This window comes from Lolium rigidum, chromosome 5, assembly GCF_022539505.1.
Source record: "Lolium rigidum isolate FL_2022 chromosome 5, APGP_CSIRO_Lrig_0.1, whole genome shotgun sequence".
Lineage (NCBI taxonomy): Eukaryota > Viridiplantae > Streptophyta > Magnoliopsida > Poales > Poaceae > Lolium > Lolium rigidum.
Window position 1 is genome coordinate 35,297,197 of NC_061512.1, and position 16,150 is coordinate 35,313,346.

Genomic DNA, 16,150 nt, shown 5'->3' on the forward strand with positions numbered 1-16,150 from the left:
ATGGCGGAGGATGGCGCGGCAAAGGCGGGGACGGCGGTGCAGCTGATCGACGGCGAGGGCGGGTTCGCGACCGACTCGGCCGAGCGGTTCATGGCGGCCGCGGGCGTCGCCGAGTGCGGCCTCTCCTACGCCGTCGTCTCCATCATGGGGCCCCAGAGCAGCGGTACGTGCATGCGTTACGTACTCCGATCGGTCATCGGTTGAATGGAGCTAGCGCTCCCGTACGCGCGCGGCGCTCGCTCGCCGGCCACGTGTTTGATCAAATGCTCCGGTTCTCGCTCCGCATTGCGGCAGATCTGTTGCGTGCTCTGTGTTGTGCATTGGTCGATCGATCCGGCTAACCGCCAGGTTGATGCGGTTATTTGATAGACCGACGTCAGCTCGAGTAAAATAATAACATTCGAAACTCAAACTGGCAGCACAAGGTTTCCAGTTGAAAGGCTAATATCATAGGGTTGTGGCGTTGTGCGTGGAATGATTGATTGTTTACTTCAGCATTACATTCCTTGGAAATTCCGCATTGCTATTTTGTGGTAATTTTGCTATTCCTACTAAGTTATGGTGGGATTTGTAGTATTTGTAAGTCACCATGGTTTTCCCTTTTCTACTGAGCCCTGCCCCCCTGTGTAGCATTACTCTGATCATTTGGTAGCTTGCAATCTCAACTGGGTTACATGAGTATATTACTATATTTTCAAGTACGTGTTTCTGCAATCTTCTGGAAGCTTGTCTGATACGTGCTAGTTATGGATTTTCTGCCCTTTTTCACAAATCGGCACTACATAGTTTAGTATCGATTTCCTTGGGATTTATTTCCATCATAATTTTTATTTTGAGCAGGAAAGAGTACCTTGTTGAACCAGCTCTTTGGAACTAATTTTATGGAGATGGATGCATTCAGGGGAAGGTATAGACATGTTTGTTTACCAGACATGATTACATATCGTTGACTTACGGTGTTTAATAAAGGATTGAGCAAATATAGTTCTTTTCTTTCATTTTCCCCTCTTATCATGAAACTGCATGTGTCAAATGCGGTGTACACTTCTGTTTTTTTAGGTAAGAATGCTGATAGTATATCTCTGTCATTAGGAGCCAAACTACCAAAGGTATATGGATGGCACACTGTGTTGGTATCGAGCCCTGTACTGTTGTAATGGATTTGGAAGGTACTGATGGAAGAGAAAGAGGAGAGGTATGCTTACTTACACAATGAGAGTTCCCTGTTATTTTATTTAGCAAACTTTTTTTCTAAACACACATCTGAATGCATGTGATGATGTATTATAAGAAGACCTCCAGAATAGCAGAACAGGAGTTCTTAACATGTACAAAGCAACAAAACCGAACATAGAAAGGGAAACAAAACTTACAAACTAAAAGAGACCCAAACTAACTAGGAAAGAAAAGAGCTCCATCGCTGCGAGCAGGGTTAAGCAGGGGGGACCAACGCGTCATGTATCTTTTGCATGCGGAAGCACGTCTCTTAATGCAACCACCCCTTCCTACTTCCAGATTTCATCCTTGTTAAGATGTTGGGAGTTTGCTAACATGTAGGTTTCCTAGCTTTAGCAAAACTTTTTTAGTAGCAAGGTCTAACATTAGAGTGCTGTTGGTAGTTTATGGATATGTGCTAGGTATTCTATAATATGGCTTCACATAACAATCACCAAACACTGTCAGTTAGACCTAGCTGAATAGAAATATATAACACTATACACAATTTTCTATTTCTGTCTGTGAATGTTTGGTGTCCTGAACAGAAAACTCGGAAGTTAGATATGAAGCAGGACATGTTCAAAAAATGATACCAGATATTAAGAGAAGATTTCTTCCTTTTGTCTTTCGTAATATGTTACCTATGCACAGTCAGGGCATCAGGCTCAGTTATGTGCATGCAACGTTTTCCTCCTGTGGTATAGCATTATCTTTGAATAGCATGCATAATTTAGTTTACAAACAGTGCTTTGCATTGTCAATTCATTTGGCTCTTTATGTAACAAATGCAAACGTGGATGATCTTCCAGTGCAATGAGTAAAAATCAACCTAAGATGCTCGAGTACCCACGTTTTAAAAGGTGACCTTGCATGGTTGAAGCAGGTTGATCATATTGTATGGATGAGCGTTATTAGATGTAATGCTGCAAGATTTCCTGACAATTTGTGTGGTTTGCCTCATTTTAGGATGATACTGCATTTGAGAAGCAAAGTGCGTTATTTGCTCTTGCAATTTCGGATATAGTTCTGATTAACATGTGAGTCATTCTCTGTGATCCAACTGTATGATGCTGGGAAACTCTCGTGATATTATGATAACAAGGGCTTATAGGTTGATGCCTTCGTATTGTGTACTTATTCACTAACATTGTATTATAGGTGGTGCCATGATATTGGTCGGGAACAAGCTGCTAATAAGCCTCTTCTGAAGACAGTATTTCAGGTACCAAGGTGTAACCTCTCTGTTCTTTCAGCTATACCCTTCCATGCAAATGGATATGTAGTCCTGATTTACTTGTAAAATTCGGACAACTCGGTATGTAGGTCATGATGCGTTTGTTCAGTCCCCGGAAGACAACGCTATTATTTGTTATACGTGATAAAACCAGGGTTTGCCTCTCCTTTGTTCTTTTTCCTCTTTTAAAATATTTACTACAATGTTTTATGCAAGCTATTGGTAATATTTTCTTTGATCCATTTACTTGCTTGAATCTCAAACACATCATTCTTTTCATGTAGACTCCACTTGAACATCTAGAACCAGTTCTAAGGGAGGATATTCAAAAGGTGTTGGCATCCTCGTCCTTTTAGAAGTTTTCATCTTTATTTCCCTCAGAATACTTTTCAGCCTTTCATCCTTGTTTATTATTTTTTGCCATTTTCTATACCTAATATTGTCTCACATTTGGTCAGATATGGAACTCGGTTCCTAAGCCAGAGGCACACAAGGATACTCCTCTCAGTGAATTTTTTAATGTGAGCTTTTAAATTTCGTTATGAAATATTGATTTATTTAAATATTTCATTTACTTGTTATAACATTTTAAAAAAATACAAAGGTGGAAGTCACTGCATTGCCCAGTTTTGAAGAAAAAGAAGAGCAATTCAGAGAGCAGGTAGTTGAAAACCACTTGAAACTTGTTCTGTAAATGTTTTCTTACATTGAAATTCAAAATAATTTTTCCGAATAAAGAAGGAATATTAAGGCATTGCTTTTCAAGCACCTTACTGTTACTTCGACCAGGTTCAACAACTTAGGCAGAGGTTTGCAAATTCAATTGCACCAGGAGGTCTCGCAGGTGATAGGAGAGGGGTAGTTCCTGCTTCAGGTTTTTTGTTTAGTTCACAACAGATTTGGAAAATTATTCGAGAGAACAAGGATCTCGATCTTCCTGCTCACAAGGTACACTTCTCTTTCTGTTAGGCACTAAGACAGTTGATGTATTACATGAATCACAAACATGATTAGTTAAAACAGTTTGCTACGAGTATATATCTAAGATGTATTCTGAGGTGAAGTAACCACCAACAATTTAGTTGAAGAAGCCAACTCAAACATCTTTTTTTTTTGAAGCATGACTGTGAGGCAAAAAGCCACACAGCAAATTTTATTATATATAAAAAACTCTTATGTACAGAACAAAGAAATAAAACAGAAACTAGAAACTAAAGAGCTAGGGATAAAAAGCCTCTAAGGTAGGGACTTAATCCAACTAAATTAAACTATCCTTATGCTTAGCCTTGATTCTATACTGCAGCCAAGTCATGTCCTGTACAAACTTTGCTTTCCACCTAATGAATGACACATTGTCCCATCGAAAAATTCTTCCATTTCTGATGAGTCAAATATTCCAACATGCTGTAATAATCACCTCCATGAAAAATGGCTGTCCAAAATTTTTCTTGGCATTACTCAAAACTGTCTGCAAATCATCATGCTGCTGCCACTCAATTTGAAGGTAGTTCCAAATTCTGACACTGAAATTACAGTGAAATAATAAGTGCAACCTATCCTCATAAACCCTAGATGGACAAAGAACACAATGAGATTCATCTGCAACATTCCAATGTCTTCTCTTAAGGAGATCTCTTGTATTCAATCTATCAGACAGTAGTAACCAAGCAAAAACCTTTGCCTTCTTCACACAGCAAGATTTCCATAGCCATGTAGAAACCTTAGGAACCACTAGATGAGCATGAATATGATAATAGAATTTCTTAGCAGAATAACTTTCACCCCAACAGTAATGCCATTCATCATTTCTCTCTGATAACTGATTTGCCTACATAATGCTCTGCAATTTCTCCAATTCCTGAAAGGCCTGTAAGGATAGGGGCCTGTAAAATAAATCTGACAGCTCATATGTTCCATACACTTGCAATGCAGACATTTTATCATTCAACACAAAAGAGAAAAGTCTGGGGAATCTCAACATGAGAGGTTTATTTGATCCATCAATATCCCAGTTATCTTGCCAAAACATAAAAGTATCACCTGATCCCACAGAAACAACACACTCTGAAATTATCCACTTGCTTCATTACATCTTTCCACCAAAAAGAGCCACATAACTTCTCCTCATGTGGAATTTTCCCCTGATAATGAGCTGACCAAACCAATTGAACCCAGGGAACATCTTTCTTATTATAGAACTTATCCAAAAATTTCAACAACAAAGCAGCATTTTGCTTCTGAAAATTGACAATGCCAAGGCCACCCTTCAACTTAGGCTTACAAATCATCTCCCATGCCGCCAAGGATTGCTTAGGTTGACCCTCTTGATCTCTCCATAAGTACTGTCTCAGGATCCTATCCAACTGCTTAGTTAGCACTGTCTCAAACATCTTTTTTGTTAATTTATTTATGTTTGCTTCATCATGCAAGGTAATGGTTGCTACAGTCAGGTGTGATGAAATTGCAAACGAGAAGTTTGGCTGCCTAGCCTCGGATGCAGTAAGCAATTGTCACTTCAAGATAATATAATATTCATAGATGTTTTTAGTTCACTAATATGTTTGTCATTTTTAGGAATGGTTGGAATTGGAGAATGCTGTACAGTCAGGTTCAGTACAAGGTTTTGGGAAAAAACTTGGCAACATTGTGGACGTTCACATGCAAGAGTAAGCCTTGTTCGCTTTAAATTGTTCATTCTGGTGGTTTGTTCAACATGATTCCTATTCCTTGAAACCGCACAAGAAGTTAGTACACTAAATCTATTTGGTTACATATTATGCCCTCTATCTTCAATACATCTACTAGTAGATTGATAAACATGTACTCCGTACTTCAGAGAGACAATCCCTAAAATTTCCATCATTCCTGACATATGAAAAATATATTTACCAAAGAACGAATATTAGTTTACATTCCTTAGAGTTGCACATAAAAATCTTGGTATCTTTCTTTCCTCTGTGACCCAAACACCTAAGTACTGACATGGAAGCTAGAATTTGCTACTTTTCTGGTTGCCTTAGTCCTAGATAATTCATATTTTGTGAGAGCGCATGAGCAAATCTTTGTATTAGTTAGTGATGTCGTGAAACTTCTGCTTATGACTAAAAAACTGATGCAATATCTTTTAGGTATGACAAAGAAGCTGTCTATTTTGATGAAGCTGTTAGGAACGCCAAACGGAAAGTGCTGGAATCTAGAATACTGAATGTAAGGTGCTCTTGTACATCTGTATTCTTTCACCACCACAAAATAATATCATAGATCTTTTTTATTCTGTGCAATAATTGAAAATTCAACTTTCTTGATTGCGCATATCCCAAGATTCTTTCCTATGCCAAATACTAGCAGTCTTATTGGGCATGCCTCCTTTCATGCTACGTCTTGCCTCACTAATTTGTCCTACATTCTTGCAGCTTGTTCAACCTGCATTCCATAAAGTGTTGAGCTATCTACGTAGTAAAGCTCTTGAGAAATTTAAAAGCGATCTTAATCTATTGCTGGAGAATGGAAAAGGTTTTGCAGCATCTGTTCGGGAATCTACTGAATCCTCTCTCAAAGAATTTGATCAAGGGTGTGCAGGTAAAATTATACTATTTACCGATAATGGTAGAATTGTTTCCAGGATTACTATGACATGGAAGATGTAATAGTCATCACATATTCACACACTTGTTTTGAAGTGGTATGATGTCCTGAAAAGTACAAGTTGAATATTCTAAGTCGAAAGAGTACCATTAGTTTGTCTAGTGCTAGTATGCAAGTGCTCCTATGCTAACACCTGCAAATTATGAGTCATTCTTTCACTGTTTCTTTGGTGTACCAACTCTGTATCATTCTTTGACTGTTTCTTTGTTGTACCAACTCTTTAAAGTGAAACTGCAATCTGACAAGTCTTTTGATTAGATGCTGTAATCAAGCAGGCGGATTGGGATTATTCTAAAATGCTAGAGAAAGTTCGGCGTGATATTGAAGAGCATGCATTTTCAATTTCTGAACGCAAGCTATCAGAACTAACAAGCCGTGCTAAGGTTAAGTACATCAATCTAGAAGAAATACTTTTTTATATGAATTTCAATACATACTATGCATCTGAATAATTTTGGCACATGCTATATAGCATTTGGTTACCATATATTAACAATTCAAGTTCCATGTACGCGCAGGAGAAACTTAGAAAAGCACTTGTTGAACCTGTCGAGTCTCTTTTTGATGCCGCCAGTCAAACAACTTGGGAATCAATAAGAAATCTTTATGAACGTGAGACAGAGGCTATCCTGCCAGAGTTTCTGAATACCCTTTCTGGGTTTGAAATGGAAAGCGCAGTGTCAGAAGGAATGGTGTCGAAATTAAGGGATTATGCCCGAAGTATCGTGGAAAACAAAGCTAAAGAAGAAGCTAACAAAGTTTTGATGCATATGAAGGAGAGGTTAACAAATTATCTTATTTCTTGCGCCTTTTACAATTCAATTTTACAACCTCATGATAAGTTTTCCTGCTATTGCTAGGTTCACAACGGTGTTTAGTCATGACAAGGATTCAATGCCAAGGGTTTGGACAGGAAAGGAAGATGTCCGTGCAATAGCCAAGGATGCTCGATCTGCTGTATAGGACTCACGCCCTTCTAACATGACAAAAAAAAATATTCTGTATCACTTTGTTTCGTTGTTAAGTGGTCTTATACTGACGTTGCAGGCTCTCAAACTTATGTCCGTGTTAGCTGTCATTCGCTGGGATGACAAGCCAGATAGGATTGAAAACATCCTCATCTCAACACTTCTTGATAATCCTGTCGAATCAAAGAGTTCAAGTGCTTCTTCTGGTGATCCACTTGCTTCAACTACTTGGGAAGAGGTAGCTTTGTGTTTATTTGTTCTCCATGCAGCAATAAATCAGAATGCTTATATCACTTTGTGGAACAATTGAAACAGGTTCATGCAAAGCATACACTTATTACTCCAGCTCAGTGCAAGTCACTGTGGAAGCAGTTCAAATCAGAAACTGAATTTACCATTACACAAGCAGTAACGGCACAGGTGTGCATTTCATGCATCTCTTTTATCTTTGATAGTGTATGTACTACTATTCAGAGATATTGTGCTAGCACGATGTTTATTTCTTTTGAGGAACCATGTATGGTGATGCCTTTGCATTAAGAAGTAAAGAGTTTAGCATGTCTCTAGAGTTGCAGTCAGACAAGTCTGCATTTCGAAGAATTTAGTGCTCCTCTCCATAAATTGGATCACTTGTGACTCTCTCCTTTGTCTAGTGGATGAATTAGATTTCTATTTTCTTATGGTGCTATCTTTTTTCTAGTGGGTGAAATAGATTCCTATTCTATTACCGTTGACTTGACTATTTTCATGTCACTCCAGCAAGCTCACAGGCGTGCTAATGGCGGAATGCCTCCTCCTTGGGCGATGGTTGCTATCGCTATTCTTGGTTTTAATGAGATCATGGCGCTACTGAGGTACCTATCACTACCTGCAGTGTGTGCAGTGGTTTCTTAAGTATTAACATGGTGCCGCCATTTCTTTTCCTGCTGCACAGGAACCCAATATACCTGTTCTTGCTATTTGTGGGTTATTTAGTTGCCAAAGCTTTAGCAGTGCAGCTAGATATCGGCAGAGAATTCCAGAATGGCATGGTAAGGTTTGAATATTTGTTATTAAGAAGAATGTACATATTTTTTGCTGTACAAAGTTACTGTGAAAATCAGGTGTAGCTGAGGTGCGTTTAAAAAAATGTACAAAATGTCAACTAATTCTGCACCTACTATCTCTTGATGACTGCATATGTTACATCAGATAGCAGCATATTGCGGTGCAAGCACTGGTTCACAGACCAGTAAACTGCACTGTCTATTATTGAGCTACTTTACAAAATAAATAAGTTAGGATAGTACCGGCATTGGGAGGCATGGGTTCTTACTGTCTATTATTGATCTACTTTACAAAATAAGTAAGTTAGGACAGTACCGGCATTGGGAGGCATGAGTTCTTATGTTCCTAATATCAGTTATTCTTAACATTGAATAACGTTTTATAGGGAGGCAAAAGAAACTTATTCACTAGCTTTATCTCTGTCCATTCCAAGATAAGCTTGTGACAGATTGAACTGAACAACATTTATGTTACACTGTAGGTTCCTGGGATTATTTCTGTTTCAGCGAAACTACTACCTAGTATGCAGAATCTTCTAAGGAAGGTCGCAAGTGATCAGCAGCAGCAACAGCAAGGGCAGTATCAGCAGCAACATGGGCAACAGCAGCACCACCCTCAGACCACAGAAGCTCCGGAGCCCCAGCCACCGTTACTCCTGAGCCCCAACAGTTCAATGAGAGAACTGCGGAGGCTACATATGCCACCAAGCCCGGTGCGCAGATCTTTGTCATCTCCATCACACTCCTCGTCGTCGTCTCCCTTGGGATCACCCCGGAGAGTTTCAGAGGACCAGAAACCAAGACGAGCAGTTGAGCCTGAAAGCGAGTCCAGCAGCACCTACTCGATAGTGTGATCCTGGGTGGAGACGGGGAAATGGGGTATGAACATCTTGGTGGCCCATTAGAATGCATATAGCAAAGATCCTCGTGAGTAGATATCCATAGAGAATAATGTCTCCTGCAAAATTTTGAAAGGAGTGCCAGTTTTGTAGAATGGACAAACAATTGTCACCATACTGTCATTTCATAAGTATGTATAGAACTGTAGAAGCATAGACGAAGGACGAAGGTACCAGTATTGAAACCAAGGACAAGAATCTGAACCATACTTGCAGAGTTTCAGTGTTGCTGTCTATCTTTTTTCATGACATACATCACCTTGATATAGTTGGTGCTTGTTCAGGATTAGGATCCTAGGCGTGGATATTCTAGGTCGGTAGTTTCTGAAATCCTCTGATCTTCCAGGTTCCCCACCTTTTCTTTTGAGGGTGCTTCACCGTCAGGAATAGGCCATAAACTGATGGAGCCGACGATTCATTCAGAATTGATTGGCCTCTTCTTTTCACACACAGACCAATAGAAGAATTTTTAAAGGACGTCCAATTCTCTGTTGATGATGTCACCCACATTTTTAAAAATAAAATATGTTGTAACCATTGTGTGATTCAAGAAAATTTCGGTTGCAACCAGATAGCATGAATCTATCTGCCTCAGCGCTTGACCGAGCTCCAACCTACTCCCTGTGTCTATGGAAGAGTGTATTTCCAAAAACAATTTTGGAGAGTCAAATATTTTTAAGTTTTACCGTGTTTATACAAACTAGTATCATTAGATTCAGGACAAAATACATTTTCATCACATAGCTATAGTCATCATAAATACTGCTGCAATTTTGTGTAAACTTGATCAAAGTTTGAAATAGTTTGACTATCCAAAAAAAGCTGGAAGTACATTCTTTTGTGGATGGAGGGAGCATCGGGCAAGGGCAGACGAACTTTCTACGCCAGCATTAGGCACTGTGGCCGCCATTCCTGACCTGAAGGTTGTGTCAATTCAAGCGACTTTGTCGTTATCCCCGTGGCGCTATTGGTTGTGCGTTTGGTTTTTCTGGGAAGTCGGAAGGTGGGGAACTGTGGCAAGCCCGGCAACCTGACGGCTATACCTGTAGCTGTTGCTTCCTTTCACGCCGGAAACTCCAGAGGGTTTATCCTTCCGTCTGCTTGTCTCCGTGATGTCGTTGTTGCCGCTAGCAAGAACACTAGGAAGATGAACCTTGCTGGTGCCATGGGTCCTATGCGGTTTGTGCTGAACCTTGTTGACATCAAGCTTCTCAGAATCATATGGAGATACTAAGAAGATGCCATGTGAGCTATTGCTTTCTTCCCAAAAGATCAACATTCGAAGCTGATCGACGGTTCTGTCGCCGGTGTACTGGGCCAGGTCGCGCCCGTCGTTGATAGCGTGACAGATGCATACCGCGTCGCTGGTGTTGAGTGTCCTGCGGTAGCATTAGCAGCAGCTCTCCGGTTGCGCTGGGCTTCTGTAGGTGACGGACGCTACTCTTAGAGACACCAGGCAAGGTTTCCTTACATGAGCCTTACACGTGTGAGATAGCTAGTCTTTATAAACGAGTAGTTGGACTTCTCTAAAAGGAATTTAGAAGTACCGAGTACAACTTTGAGACACGCACGCACACCTGTAGTAATCTTGGTATACATCCATCTCATTGTGAGCATGATTTTGGTTTCCTCCAGAGTCTTAAAGTAACTAAACAAGAGAACACCGTAAATAAAATATAATTTGGGAGCTAGCGAAGTATGATACACAAGAGTGATGTGCTTAAATGAATATATCTATATATAGTGATGGGGACGTCGCGAGGATTTTAGTTGTTCTTGTTTTTGCCTCACATAATCTGTGTGGGGGTTTACTTGATGATTAGTGTGAGGCAACTAACACTCACATTAACCATCACACAAACTATGTGAGGTGAAAACAAGAGAAACATAGCTTTGTGTGAAGTTTCCTCTATATGCATATGGATATATCCATCCACTAGTAGAAAAAAACATATCGGCGTTGTGCCAAAAAAGGCCTTTAGCATCGGTATATCGCCGCTGGTATACATTACCGGCGGCATGCCAGCCACCATGCCATTGGTAACTAAATATCAGCGGCGTGGCAGATACGACGACACCGATAGATTTTATACTGGTGGTGTACCACCTCATTTGCACACCTCTAACTATTTTTCGGAAATTAAAAAAACAGCTGCCTTTATTGACTTTAGGAGCAATATTGACAACAATATCACGTAGCAGTACCAACAATAAACTGAAACATCACCAACAATAACCAACAAAATATGTTAACACTTAGGCAATAACAATACCAACAATGCAACAATATAACACAAGAAAGTTCATCACTTATTCATATGTATTGTAGATAGTAACAGCAATCTCTCCTTATATCCTTTGGTCATTGTAGTCACTAGAACCTTGGATGATTTGCATCTTAAGGATACAACAAGAGCCCAGAGCCTCCCGTCAGCTTGAAAACACTTCTCTTTGTCCTCTCAAACAAATCCAGATCGCACGAAGTTGCCTTCCAGGTCGCACGGAATGGTGACTCCGAAGGCGATCCAATTAGGTAGCCAAAGAACCCCCTCTCCGTCACGTCATTCACCCTGCCACCATTGGAGGAGGATGGCAGTCATGAGGTGTCTCCATTGTTTTTTTCTTTCTTCTGCCCCAGATATTTTCCCCATCTCCTTTCTTGCGTCGTCTTCCGATATGACTCGATCTGGGTGTGCGACTAATCCTTCTGGAAACTCACGTTTCAGGCTATGCTGCATCGAGGGGCGAACCTACCTTATGCTACCAGTGGTCACATGACACCGGGTAAAAAATATTTTGTTTGATATATTATGTCAATTTGTAGTGTGTGACACCCCTATCTATATCAGAAAAATAGCATGACTTGTAAAGTGACACCCATAGTTTTTATTCTAGATCCGCCCCCTGGCTACATCATCAAGATATGTGGCTCTAGGCCTTGGCATGAGTGTGAGGGAGGATCTTCCCGTGCCGGTCTCCTGTGTGTTCCCCATGGATGCATGATCTAGGAAGAATATGGCACTCCATGCGATTGCGTTCATACATGTGCTCGACGGCCACTGCGAGGACCCATAGATCATCGTTGTCCTTGCACTAGAGGCATCCGACGGAGGCGCGTGCACTGAGGACGGTGGGTATCTCTTCGTTGGAGCAGGAGGACTTGCCGCTAGGTTCACTAGAGGCTTTGATTGGTTGAAGATGTGCACCTCTTTGCCTAGCAGAACTACCATATGGGTGAATCTCCATGCGTGGCTTTGAGGAGACACGTCTATAGGACTCACTTTTGTTGGCACCACCGGGTATGTCGAACATGGCATCTTTAGATGCGATTACTATGGTGATTAGCAATGATGAGAGATATCAAGATGGCTATGCCCAAAAGACCAAGGGATCTCAATGGCCTACGTGAGTTGGATGTGGTGAAGATTGTACTAGATGATCAGTGTTTTTCAGCAGGCTCAGCTAGTGGGGGCGGTAACAGATGGGACTTTGTTCTTGGTGGTGTCCTTCATTGGTTGTACCTGGCAATGAAAGATCTATATTCGTTTCCTTGATGAAGGCATTGTATGGAGTTTATTCGGACTTTCTTCAAGGTGAAAGCCGATGATCTTATGATCAAGTTATGACGGTGTTTTATGCAATGTTACCTTTATGGAAGCGTTGTTTATAAGAGAACCTGTTTTCAAGTCTGGGTGTGGCCATTAGTGGTGGTACTTCCTGCTGCTTTGTTGTTGAGTTCAATGGGGTTTTTTGTTTTATTTTCCTTTTTTCGTTTCTTTTGGTTGTGTTCATGCTTTATGTATTTTGGCACTATGTTATTGTAGAGGCTAGATGTAATTCATATCTACTTGGTATTAATATATTCCTTTTATTGAGAAAATCCTATCCAAGTTGTTGCAACCGAAAAAGGGTTGGTCTGTTTCATTTGTGACGAGAACATTGCAGAATGTTGTTGGAAATATGCTCTAGAGGAAAAACGATATTTTTATTATCATATTTTATTGTTTATGATAAACTTTAGTACTTCATGCTATAACTTTATTGACTTGAAAAATAGTATTTGTTTGGTTTCATATACAACACCGTTAAGGTTTTCTAGGCTGTTGATTAAATGAGGGTTAAGGTTTTCTAACTATGAACATGTATTGCTAATTAATAATGAGATCATGTTATTACGAAAATTACGTGATGTGGAGAAGACCTAACTAAGCAAGGCAATAAGACCGTATCACTATATTCATATTGATGTAGCTTTTCAATGTAAGTATGCCAATCCTCATACCATAAGATCATATCACTCCCTAGCACAGGTGGACGTTAATGTGATAAAATGGGCCGTGCCCCACCAGCAAAAAGCAGATTTTACTAATACCAAGTAGTATTTTCTACGTCAAAAAAAGTAGTATTTTCAGCCCATACGCCATAAGGCCTTTGCGAGCATGCTCCTATCGCTCCTGCTGCCGGTGGGCTGGTTGACCATGTCGTACTCCTCCGTCTCCAGCGCTGGGTCTCCACTGGCGAGGTTCCACCATCTCCGCTTTTCAAGTTCATTTTTTTTTAATAAAGGGCACTTCATTACTTAAAATATTCAAGCATTACATCCAGACTCTGCATAACTAAGATGCACACAGCCGTTCGAGTATTGTTACCCGCCAAAGCCCACCGGCGAGCAGTGGTTAAGCAACACGAAGAGCCGGGAGGCTCCCAAGGCCGCTTAGTGGACCCTGGCACCTCGCGTCGTCCCGCAAGTTTTCCAGCCACGTCCTGGCGGTTGCTAGGGCGTGCCACCTGACCTAGACCCGATCAGGAAGGTGTTAGATTGCTTCGAGTTTCCTGCATGGTAGACACGTAAACATTAAATACGAGCCCTATCGGCTCTCAGGTTTCCCTGTGGATCGGTGATACGTCTCCGACGTATCGATAATTTCTTGTGTTCCATGCCACATTATTGATGATATCTACATGTTTTATACATACTTTATGTCATATTTATGCGTTTTCTGGAACTAACCTATTAACAAGATGCCGAAGTGCCGGTTCCTGTTTTCTCGCTGTTTTTGGTTTCAGAAATCCTAGTAAGGAAATATTCTCGGAATCGGACGAAATCAAGACCCGGGTTCCTATTTTTCCACGAAGCTTCCAGAACACCCGGAAGGACCAGAGGGGGGCCACAGGCCCACCAGACCATAGGCCGGCGCGGCCTGGGTGTGGCCCGCGCCACCCTATGGTGTCGCCGCCTCTTCGACCCTCTGACGCCGCCTCTTCGCCTATAAGAAGCCCCTCGACCTAAAACCTCGAGACGGAAAAACCACGGTACGAGAAACCTTCCAGAGCCGCCGCCATCGCGAAGCCAAGATCTGGGGGACAGGAGTCTCTGTTCCGGCACGCCGCCGGGACGGGGAAGTGCCCCGGAAGGCTTCTCCATCGACACCACCGCCATCTCCATCAACGCTGCTGTCTCCCATGAGGAGGGAGTAGTTCTCCATCGAGGCTCGGGGCTGTACCGGTAGCTATGTGGTTCATCTCTCTCCTATGTGCTTCAATACAATAATCTCATGAGCTGCCTTACATGATTGAGATTCATATGATGATGCTTGTAATCTAGATGTCATTATGCTAGTCAAGTGGGTTTTACTTATGTGATCTCCGGAGACTCCTTGTCCCACGTGTGTAAAGGTGACAGTGTGTGCACCGTGTGGGTCTCTTAGGCTATATTTCACAGAATACTTATTCACCGTTATGAATGGCATAGTGAAGTGCTTATTTATATCTCTTTATGATTGCAATGTGTTTTGTATCACAATTTATCTATGTGCTACTCTAGTAATGTTATTAAAGTAGTTTTATTCCTCCTGCACGGTGTAATGGTGACAAGTGTGTGCATCCGTGTTAGTACTTGGCGTATGCTATGATTATGATCTCTTGTAGATTATGAAGTTAACTATTGCTATGATGGTATTGATGTGATCTATTCCTCCTACATAGTGTGAAGGTGACAGTGTGCATGCTGTGTTAGTACTTGGTTTAGTCGTGTCGATCTTTCATGCACTCTAAGGTTATTTAAATATGAACATTGAATTGTGGAGCTTGTTAACTCCGGCATTGAGGGTTCGTGTAATCCTACGCAATGTGTTCATCATCCAACAAGAGAGTGTAGAGTATGCATTTATCTATTCCGTTATGTGATCAAAGTTGAGAGTGTCCACTAGTGAAAGTGTAATCCCTAGGCCTTGTTCCTAAATATCGCTATCGCTGCTTGTTTACTCGTTTTATCGTGTTACTATCGCTGCAATACTACCACCATCAACTACACGCCGAGCAAGCTATTTTCTCGGCACCGTTGCTACTGCTCATACTTATTCATACCACCTCGTATTTCACTATCTCTTCGCCGAACTAGTGCACCTATTAGGTGTGTTGGGGACACAAGAGACTTCTTGCTTTGTGGTTGCGGGGTTGCATGAGAGGGATATCTTTGACCTCTTCCTCCCTGAGTTCGATAAACCTTGGGTGATCCACTTAAGGGAAAACTTGCTGCTGTTCTACAAACCTCTGCTCTTGGAGGCCCAACACTGTCTACAGGAAAAGGAGGGGGCGTAGACATCAAGCTATTTTCTGGCGCCGTTGCCGCGGAGGAAAGGTAAACGGTACTCACACTCCGGATCTCGGCTACTAAGCTATTTTCGCCGTTGTAAGTACTCGAAGCTATTTCCTTTAGATCCTGCAATTGCATCTTTTTGTTTCTTGTTTACACTAGTTTGGCATAATGGACAAGAATGAGCTTCTTATTCTATTTCCTGATTTAAAACATGGATTGTTTGATGCGAAAATTAAAAAACCTATGGAATCTTATTTGCATGCTCGGTAGTAATATTAGTATGAACGCTTTGAACACCATTGTTGATAATGATATGGAAAATTCTAAGCTTGGGGAAGCTGGCTTTGATGAGCATGATATTTTTAGTCCCCCAAGCATTGAGGAGAAAATTTACTTTGATGATACTATGCCTCCTATATTTGATGATGAGAATAATAATGATAGCTACTTTGTTGAATTTGCTCCCACTACAACTAATAAAATTGATTATGCCTATGTGGAGAGTAATAATTTTATGCATGAGACTCATGATAAGAATGCTT

The 16,150-nt window shown here is 41.1% G+C and overlaps 1 protein-coding gene across 1 annotated transcript; it reads left to right on the top strand.

The window, feature by feature from the left end:
- LOC124655842 (protein ROOT HAIR DEFECTIVE 3 homolog 1-like) lies at positions 1-8,965 on the top strand. Its single transcript, XM_047194677.1, has 22 exons — positions 1-163; positions 841-907; positions 1,093-1,195; positions 2,185-2,255; positions 2,377-2,440; positions 2,542-2,607; positions 2,737-2,784; positions 2,911-2,973; positions 3,057-3,113; positions 3,242-3,400; positions 4,883-4,951; positions 5,027-5,118; positions 5,581-5,659; positions 5,866-6,031; positions 6,356-6,480; positions 6,616-6,878; positions 6,958-7,054; positions 7,145-7,303; positions 7,381-7,485; positions 7,825-7,919; positions 8,000-8,096; positions 8,594-8,965. The coding sequence occupies exons 1-22, from the start codon at positions 1-3 to the stop codon at positions 8,963-8,965; spliced, it is 2,580 nt and encodes an 859-aa protein (XP_047050633.1).
- The last annotated feature ends 7,185 nt before the right edge of the window (positions 8,966-16,150 follow it).

Bases quoted from the DNA above. Each gene is read 5' to 3' on its own strand.
- LOC124655842 (XM_047194677.1), top strand. From the start codon at position 1: ATGGCGGAGGATGGCGCGGCAAAGGCGGGGACGGCGGTGCAGCTGATC. The intron at 7,055-7,144 runs GTATAGGACTCA...CTGACGTTGCAG, and splicing joins CCAAGGATGCTCGATCTGCT to GCTCTCAAACTTATGTCCGT. The intron at 7,920-7,999 runs GTACCTATCACT...CCTGCTGCACAG, and splicing joins GAGATCATGGCGCTACTGAG to GAACCCAATATACCTGTTCT.